Source organism: Protobothrops mucrosquamatus, unplaced genomic scaffold, assembly GCF_001527695.2.
Source record: "Protobothrops mucrosquamatus isolate PMUCROS unplaced genomic scaffold, P.Mucros_1.0 scaffold_306, whole genome shotgun sequence".
In the NCBI taxonomy this organism is placed as follows: Eukaryota; Metazoa; Chordata; class Lepidosauria; order Squamata; family Viperidae; genus Protobothrops; species Protobothrops mucrosquamatus.
In genome coordinates, this window is record NW_015386382.1 from 1,270,846 (window position 1) to 1,280,859 (window position 10,014).

Here is a 10,014-nt window from a genome sequence, read left to right on the forward strand (position 1 = left end):
GAGAATCAACAATGGTCAGGACATACCTTAGACCCTGGTCATAGGAGCAGAGCGACTGCCTGAATGAGCAGGAAGGATAAACTGCATGGTGTGATGGAAGTATAATAGGGTGGTTATGTAATGGATAAAATAGGAGGGGGTTACGGGATATGCAGGAAGTTTTAAGGGACTGTTCCAACAGAACGATGGAAGGGAGTTTGAGAGTATGGGAATCACAAGAAGTTAATATTGAGCTGGGGGACATATTCCCATTGCCATGGTCCATGGGAACTGTGACAGGAGGCTTTTGGTGAGCCACTTTAGAAGAGGGAATATCAGCAATTTTAATACAGGTCCTAGTCTTCAACATCATCCCTCAGTTCAGAGGGGAGGATTACTAGGCACAATGGTCTCAGACAGATTTTGCTGAATGCCACATTAGTTTGCAAAAATATCTCATTTATCCACAATATAGTGGAAAAGTAATATGTGGACAGGACTTGCTTCACAAAGCTGTGACTAGCTGAGGACAGGGATGTAACCATGCAAACCTCAAAACTTTTTTTCTAAAAGCCAGACCGACCAATTAGTTTTTCTGATCTAGAGAACAATCCTGCCCAATCCAAACATCTTTCATGGACATAAGCACTATATTGCTACCATCATCCAGGCAGTTTTATTTCAATACAAATTGTTTCCACTCTAATTTTTGTTGCCACTACGCTTCTTATCATACAGGAGGGCAAGCAATGGGGAAACAAAATATGGGAAACCAGAAGGAGAGGGGAACTAATATGTATTAACCAAACAATCCACAATTATGACATCAGAAGATATCATAAAATCAATTTTCTACTGATTTGAATAATAATATAAGATGCAATCAGAAAAGCAGAGAAAGGCACTGCAGGAATTTAAATTGAACATATAGGTTATCTTAAATACTTTATGTTCAATTAAAAATAAATCACAGTGCCACATAGGATTTATTCCCAGATATTCCCAGCATAGAAGTGTCACCCATATGTTTAAAATGGGAACTAGTCTTGAATCTAATCTAGCAAATGAAAACTTCTTTTTCAAGAAATACGATGGTTAAATTCTTCTGAAACTGTTCTAACTTTCTCAGTCCCTAGAAACTCAATTTTGTCTTTGTAATTTGTTCTTTCCCTTATGATTTCTGATTTGCTAAAAGAAAGTCTAACAAAAACAAACACGGATGTTACTTGGAATTTTGTTAAAGTTCCACGTAATTAAGAGAAAGAGACTTCATCAAATCCATTTTTTACAATTAATTTCTCAGGTGCTTAAATATTCTAAGTTAATATATAAATGGAAGAAGTAATCAGCTATTCCACCTATCTATCTATTCATGGCTTCTGTAGCTAAGACTTCCCAATCTTGGATGATCTCATGGAAGAATGCCAATTCATCAGTTTCCGGGGCATCAGCAGCGAATGTGGGGCAGAGACAAGATGACAATTGCAGCAGAATGATCAAAATCCCATCCCTTTTCATAACTGTGTGATATTGATGAACCTATCAAGAAGGGTTTGGTACATTTAAAACTGCCCCACCGACTTCCTTTTTTTGATTTTAACTGTGTATGCCTGTGCTTTATTGTTTGATATGGCCTCTGAGGTTGAGAGAGGTTGCTGTCCCTTGATCTACTTGAAAGAACCATGTTCCTTCCCCAAACAAACTCAGGAGAGTTTACATGCAATTTCCTTCCTTTGACTGTAATTTTGTGCACGCTTGTTTCAGATTAGAATTTACTATATTTATAGTCTTTTTTTCCTTATTTTATTGTTCTAAATGGAGCATACCAAATCAATTTAAAATGTAGCTTTTCATAAACTCCGGAGGCTATATGGCAGTGGTGGCGAACCTAGGGCACGGGTGCCAGAGGCGGCACTCAGAGCTCTCTCTGTGGGCACGCGCACCGTCGCCCCAGTCCTAGGCCTTCAGCTGGGTTTTATAAAACCTTTTCGCTTTAGGCTTCCGCCGCCGTGTGCAAAAAAAAAAAAAGGTTCAATCAGTCAATTTCAACTTCTCGCGGGAAAAAAAGTTCTTGCAAAGTTGGAATTGATTGATTGAACTTTTTAGTCCCACCCAGTCTGCCGTTACCACTGCAGCCATGCCCACCCAATTGGCCACGCCCACCCAATTGGCCACACCCAGCCAATGGGCCACACCCACCCAGCACTCAACGATGCATAAGTGGGTTTTGGGTTGCAGTTTGGGCACTCAGTCTCTAAAAGGTTCGCCATCACTGCTATATGGCTTTCATTCTTATTGAATTAACTATTACTGAATAGATGGTTATTGTGGCTTTGTCACTCACCTTTGAAGTGGAACTGAGTATGTTTAGTTTGAATTGTGTGCTTCTACTGAATAAATGCATTTATCATTCCTTTATCACTTAAATCACATCATGCCACTTCTTGGGTCCCACTACCTCTCAGACCCAGTCCAAAAACTCTATTTACCATTTCCTTAATTATTTTCAAGAATATATACTTGGCTTTTATCAAATTCCAGGGAGCAAACATTTTTCTTTATTTGAAGAAGAAATATTTGAAATATGAGGCAACTTTCCTGCCTGTTTCTCTCAACCAAAATCAGTGGGGAAGCCAGCAGGAAATTGTAAGTTCCAGGCCTGCAGGCAGGTTGGTGGTTGCTGCCAGGTAGGAGAGGGTGCAAGGGTAAGTGTGAGAGGCATTGTATGGGTCAGGGAAGGTGTGCAGGGTGCCCAAGTAGCTGGCACAACATGAGCACAGAGGAGCTGGGTTACAGTGTGCTGTTGGGGGAGACTTACCCCCAGTTATTTGCAACTTTTCCTACTGGCTTCCCCTTTGACTTTCTGAATTTTTGTAAATCCATTTTCTATAACTATTATGTGTGAAGTGGTCATTATGACTTATTCACTGTCAATTTTTTTCCATTTGTCCCCTTTTCTAAAAGGTGGAAAAGAATATTTAATTATGTTATAATACTCAGGCCTTTTTTTCTCTTCCCCTCTCCTTTTAAAAATTGCTCTATCAAGTCTTTAATGTGGCATGTGCTTGTACTTTTCTCTTGTTTAATTTTTTAGCATAAGCAATTTTTTTTAAAAAATTATGAAAATCACTATATATTTGAATGCAGATTGTTTAGTCTTGATCATGGTTTAGGAAAGTAAAACAAAATCAAATTGTTATAAATAATCTTGGTCTGTTTGATTCAGAAAAGCAAGCTCTGTTGCTCAAGGCCATTCCAAAGAAGGCAGGAAACAAATCTAAGGTTAAATCGATTTAATACAATTTGCCAACCAATCACAGTTTAATACAATTTGCAAACCAAATCAATTTATCTTTCTATGATGCTTCTCCTCCATTGAATGTTAGCTATAAGGTTGGTTTTTTTAACACAGTCCTGTCCTTTATTATTCTGCAAGCACAGTAATGAAGTATATATAACAACAATCCAATCTGGCACAATGAATATCCTTATAGTGGATTCAATGAAAATTTATCTTAAATTTACTATTGGCCTCTTTCTGTGCCCTATCAAAGTAACTTTGATTTCTATAAAGTTAAAATCTTCATGTGGCAAGTTCCCATTATATGAATTTACCTCCTATGAAAGCAACGTGAGAAAAAATCACTGTACGCCAAACAGTTTCATTTGTCTGTGTAATAAACATATACAGTAACATAGTATTTTTCATGCTATGGTATATACAATTTTCCATATTGATTCTGATTCCCACTTAGATCCACACTGGAGGGCTTTCAACTTTTAGCAGTGACTTTTAACTCTTGACCTAATATAACCTCATCTTTTTATGAATGTTTTTTCACGATGAACAACTATTGATAAACCATTGATAAAAGATGAAGCTGACCTTTTGGTTCTTGTAATGAAATTTAGTTTTACATCTACTTTTTATTCACTGTAGTGTAAAAATTGTATTTGGAGCCCTACTGATTGCTTTTTATTATTGTAAGTAGCCTTGGATATCATCTTGGTCACAAAATAGGACAAAAACATAATAAAATAAAAAAAGAGACAGAAAGTTATTTAGAAGAAAGTCTTCCTGAATTCAGTAAGTGAATGAATAGATCTGAGCCTCAAATGGCAAAGAAAAGCATTCATGGGCAAATAACAGATTCCAGGAAAGGAAGATGGGCTTGAAGAAAAGGTACTTATACAGTACATACCCAAATGCACACACTGAAAATTAAGTTTAATTGTGCTAATTTGGAAGAATATCATTGGTTGTTTGGCCATTGGGTTGGAGAATTTATTTTACTTTGAATGCTGGTGTTAGCTGAAACTTTATTTCAATGCAGATTAAAGTAGGCTGATTTCTTGTATTATACCAGCCAAAAATATTTTTTATCCACAAAGTCTAATGTTTCTTCTAACAAAATAGCCTAGGAATAACGACAGATCTCTGCATGCCTCTCTTTCCATTTCCTGTAGTTAAGTCAATCTCATTTCTTGAAATTTTTGTGATGGGAAATCCCTGAGCCACCATAGTGACAGCAACAGATGGCTCAGGAGGCCTTCTGTTTCACTAACAGCAATCTCGTTTTTTACCTGAAAACTCCAAAATCTTTTGCACAAGGCCATTCCTTTCTATATGTCCTTTTCCCTTTTTATTTCAGAGATCTCAGCTATGACTGACAGTACAATTCATTGCAAACCTTATTTAGCTGTTGTCTGGCACTAGCAAATAGCTGATTTCGAACCCACTCAGGCTTTATAGGCACAAACATTTGCCTCATACCTAAGGTATCCTCAAGGATAGAATTTAAATGACACATAAAAATAATAAATTGTTATAGCCCATTTCAGCTTTCAATCCTGAAATTCTAATCCAAATTCCCCTTTATCGAACCTTTTCTTTAAAGACTCCATTAAGAGCAAGATGGTCGAGAAACAAGTCCAAATAAGCATGACTTAGATAATTTCGCTTATTTTGCATATTGAACCACCCCAAGCATCTTTTGTATTTTCAAGTTGAGAAATACACCTGCTGTGATTCCGTTTCCTCACGCCCCTCCCCGATGTTTGTTCCTATGCATCACACTTTTTATTTTGAAAGAAAGAAAGAAAGAAAGAAAGAAAGAAAGAAAGAAAGAAAGAAAGAAAGAAAGAAAAGACTAAAATAGCAATGATTTCTCCAACAGCGTGGGATTTAATTTAATCCCCAAAGCCATCCCTTAATTCAATCTGACGTGTGTGTTGTTAACAAAGATCCAATTAGCATTTCATGGCATGGAAAACCCAGCCTCGGATCACGTATGTTTTTTTCACGCAAGACATCAATAAAAAGGCTGATCACATGGCAGTTGCTTGATGCACTCTTATAAACAAGGAGGCCTCAATGCACAGCATAGGTATCTCTAAGCATTCTGGGATATCGCTCGTAAAATCCTCTTTCCCGAGGGGGCTAGCCGGGCCCGCTCTCCCAGCAGAATGACAGTCGCACCTGCTTGTGCCCCCCCTCATTCCTCCTCCCTCCCCCCCCCCCGTCATCCGGGGTCTCTTAAGAGCCTGTTGCAGAAGGGCTGGAATCGGGGCAGCCTCTGCAGCAGCCAAGCTGTCACCGCCAGCTCTCGGCGGCAGCCGCCTCCACCTCCCTCGCACCCGTCAACCCACCCAAAGGCCGCCAAGCCTAGCGATCGGAAGGGTTGTGGAGGAGGCCGGAGGCGGATAAATGAAGAGTGGGCGGCGGAGAATGAAGGGAGAGTCTCGGTTCCCGCGCCCCGCTTCCTCAAAGCTACACCTGCGGCTTTGCCCCTCGATTTAGCGTCTCCCCTCCCCTCCCCCGCCTTCATGCATCTGCAGGTCTTCTGCCTTCCATCAACCCGAACAGCACCCCCCACACCACACACACAAATACACACAATCCCGCTTGCCAGCCGCCGGAGCAGCAATCTCGGCCCCCCGCCTCATGCTCCAGGGTGGCTCTCCGAGCCCGAGGCAAGGAGAAACCGCGAGGTTCCCGGGAGTACAAATAGCGGGGAGCCCCGTGGCTTACCTGGCGTGAGAGGAAGGATGCTTACCCGGCCTCTGCGGTTGGGCTCAACGGCGGCTACAGCGGAGAAGGAGACAGGGATGCTACAGCGTCGACGCCGCCGCCGCCGCCGCTGCCACCACTCGGCAGTCTCCACCTCCGCCGCCACAGCCGCCGCCTCCTCCCCCTCCCTCTATCGCTGCTGCTTTGAATCTATTTGTGTCTTTCTCGCACACGCAGAGCAGGAGCCGACCGGGCTGTAGCCGGGGTAGACTTCCTGAGCTCTTGCTTTAAAATGATTCCCACCCGCCGAGAGAAAGAAACCTGCCTCTCCATCGCCTGCCAGCCAGCCTGCATGCCCGCCCGTCCGCCGGCTGCTTACCCCTCAAGAAGCCACACTCTTGTCCAGATGAGCAGTTCGCACCTGTTAATTAGACAAGGACTCATTCATACTTCTCCTTTTTTTAAAAAAAAAAAAATCACACACACACACACACACACACACACACAAACACCATTGTCTAATTCTAGTGGAAAATCTTGGGGCATCCCCATCCTCAGTTTAAAAAGAATAAAAGAACAGAGTTGCATCTGTCATTCCCAAACCGAGCAAACTTGTATTTTACATGTGGAATATGGACGGACTGTCCTCTTTAAAACTGATGCAAGTTCTTCTTCACCCCGTTCCTTAAACATTTTCTCTTCCTGTAAGTGTGTTACAATAAATACTTTGGAAGGAAATCGATTTTAGAGTTCTGTCTGAAAAAAACCTTGAAGCTACAGTCTCTCTCGGGGTACTGGACAGGGGGAACCACGTTGAAAGGGGTTTATGGGAACTGAATTTCAACATACCAGAAAGGCACACATTTCGGTAAGTTGGACTACCTCAGTGGGCTGTACACAGAATTCTCTGAGTACATGACTGGACTTGCAACTGGATGAGTGATGTAACACAGATAAACCAGGAACATTTTAATTAAAAGTGCACTTTAGGTACATAGCTTAGATTCATGTCATTTATTTTAAAATTCATATTTTAGAATTATTCATTAACTAAATTAAATGAAACTTTATACAGATGATGCACATCTACATCACATTTTATAAATATGTATAACGCCATTGTTTATTTCTTAGCTTAAAAACATATTTAATATTTTAACAATGCTCAAAGTGGACAACACATTTAAAATATAAGCATAATATAAAACATACAGCAATTATCTACAAAATCCTTCAATAGCAATTCCTTTCAAATAGAGTTCAATCATTTTAAACCATCCCTAAAATAACCAGGATAAAGAATTGTACATCCCCTCCTAAACGGTTAATAAATGAAGGACTTTAATAAACCCGCTTTGGCACAGCTATATATCATTTCGATGCAACTAAAAAAAGTCATTAATATAACATTTTATGAAGCTGTGATATTACTACAAATATACTTTCAAGGAACTAACTCATAATTTAAGAGTTAGAAAAATAATGCACAGTGTAATTGGACTTTATGGATATATATAACAAAATGGGCACCTTGACATCATTAAGCAAGTAACCACAGGGGTCTTCAAACTTGGCCCTTTTATGACTTGTGGACTTCAACTCCCAGAATTCCTCAGCCAGGCATACTGGCTGAGGAATTCTGGGAGTTGAAGTCCACAAGTCATAAAAGGGCCAGGTTTGAAGACCCCTGAAGTAACATGTCCAAAACATGCAATTTATACTTTGCTTGACGACATCAATTTATACTTTGCTTGACGACATTATATCACTGGCTCCCCTGTGGGTATCCAGGCCTTTATAACACGAAATCCAAAAATATATAGATGTGCCAGAATTCTTCCACTATTTTTATCTACCCTTTCAATACATCAGACTATTTCTGGAACAATTTACTTTTCCATCTAATGGTCAATATTTCTTCAAGCTCAGGGTCTGTGACTGTTACCCTGAGAAATTGAAGCTGAATGCCTGAGAAGCACCCTTTACAGCATTATTTATTTGGAATGTTAATGTTTTACAAACATTATTGCAATTTATTCCTTTTACTGTTTGTTGATATGTATGTGTGGTGGAAAATAAATGTTAATTCAGAAATACAAAATTTTATATAGTCTACAATCTCCAATAGTTTTCTCCTCCTTGAAAGAGTAAGATGTAGCAAACCCCAGAGAAGATGAATTCAGCTAGATTTCAGCCCCATAAGTGATTTACACTAAGCAAAGTTACATAGTGCTTATTTTTAAAGGAATGGTTAAAAATATGTTCAATATATTTCTGACAAAAATAAAGAATTACACTTGCAGTCACAAACAGATCAGACCGAGTTGCATAAGAATAGTTCAGAATAACTTTATAAAAGCAATCTTTATATTTGGGGCAATTCCACAAAAAATAAGTGGATGCCTTTATATTCATGGCAACTTTTAATGAAACTGACAAAAAGCATATCAATAACTTTAGCTTAAGAAATCTCAGATAATTGATTCAGCTGTATTTCCTGAATCTGTCCATAATAGTGTAATTATAGAATCAGTGAATGAAAGATGCAAGGATTCATTTCACTGCAGCCAAATTAGAATGAAAATCAAAGAAGCCTATTCCATTCTCTCTCTCTCTCTCTCAGACAAGGAACAGCACACCAGACTATTTTCCTGTATCTTGAACTGTCCACTTTCTTGGTTCTCAATTTTCTCAGAAGGCCAAGAGTCTTCTTAGTATCTCAGTCGCAGTTTGTTACTCCTTCAAGATATAATGATTACAAAAATGTATGTTTTTCATATCTTTTCAAATCCACTCATTCTTAAAGATCAGATTCAGAAATTTCATTGAGATGGCAGAGCAGGTGAGAAAAAGGTGGTCTGTCGTTTTGCTTCTGAAGAAGAAAAAAAACAAGAAAAGAGAATTAAGTGCTAATTTATGAGTGCACTAGAATGGCAATTATGAAAAAAAGTTTATAACAAAATAACATTTTAGATGAATACTGCACATTGATGAATTCAAGAGACTATCATGGTGTTCTTCAGTAGCAAATGTATTGATAATTTCCTCCCTCCTGGAGGTGAAGCCATTTGTAACTGATAGGAAGTCAGAAGGGAAATCCATAACAAAGAATTATGCTACTAGATGAATGGTCCAACTTTACAAGAAAGATATTTAACCCTATTCTTAAATAAGTATAATTTAAAATCCAAAGATAAAATAAGCCATTCTAAATAATGTTTTTTTTAATCCCACATTCCATGTTAAAGATGAATATTTGCCTCTTTTTGGCATTTCCCCATTGACAGAAACTCTTGATAAGTGATCACAGATACTTGTAATTTAATAAACACTAAGTAGTAACATTTATATGGCCCCTATATCTTAGTTAGAATACGTGTAGTTGAATAATTACATTTTTTTCAATAATAAAACTTCCAGATAACAACTTAGTTATATCCTTAATAGATAGATAATAGAATGCCATTTTGTGAGAAACCTCTTCTCTACTGACTTTACGGTCAGGTCCATGAAATCACCAAGAGTTGGATGACTCAATAGAGAATATATTACTTCATTCTTACATCTTTCTTGCATGAAATAGGGTGTACTAACCTCATTCCAACAATGTTGCATAAGATTATAAATGCTATTGGAAGCAAGTCTGGGTTTATACAATCGGAGGCCAGCACTGACTTCTTCTACCACCTCAGCATTTGTCCGATTCTCATAAGGAGTTTTGCCTTCAGAGAATACCTCCCACATCAATACTCCTGAAATAAGGCAAGATACATAATTCATGAAGACTAGCATAATAATGTCCTCCATTCTGTCTTTCTCTCAAATAATGGCATCGGACCTGGATATCTTCGAGACCGCCTCCTGCCACAGATTACCTCCCATCGGCCTGTACGCTCCCACAGAGTGGGTCTCCTCAGGGTGCCGTCGGCCAGACAGTGCCGGCTGGCGACCCCAAGGGGGAGGGCCTTCTCTGTGGGAGCTCCCACCCTCTGGAATGAACTACCCCCAGAGATCAGGGTGATCCC

The 10,014-nt window shown here is 39.2% G+C and overlaps 1 protein-coding gene across 1 annotated transcript in view; it reads right to left on the minus strand.

Annotated features, from left to right (window-relative positions):
• Positions 1 to 8,789: 8,789 nt before the first annotated feature.
• The window catches only part of ITK (IL2 inducible T cell kinase), a gene marked incomplete at its 5' end in the record, with an annotated part of 21,526 nt that continues 20,301 nt past the window's right edge, over positions 8,790 to 10,014 (minus strand). The window contains 2 exons of the mRNA XM_015832116.1: positions 8,790 to 8,861; positions 9,584 to 9,741. Of these exons, the coding sequence (XP_015687602.1) occupies positions 8,790 to 8,861; positions 9,584 to 9,741 (230 nt within the window). The remainder of the gene's footprint in view (positions 8,862 to 9,583; positions 9,742 to 10,014) is intronic.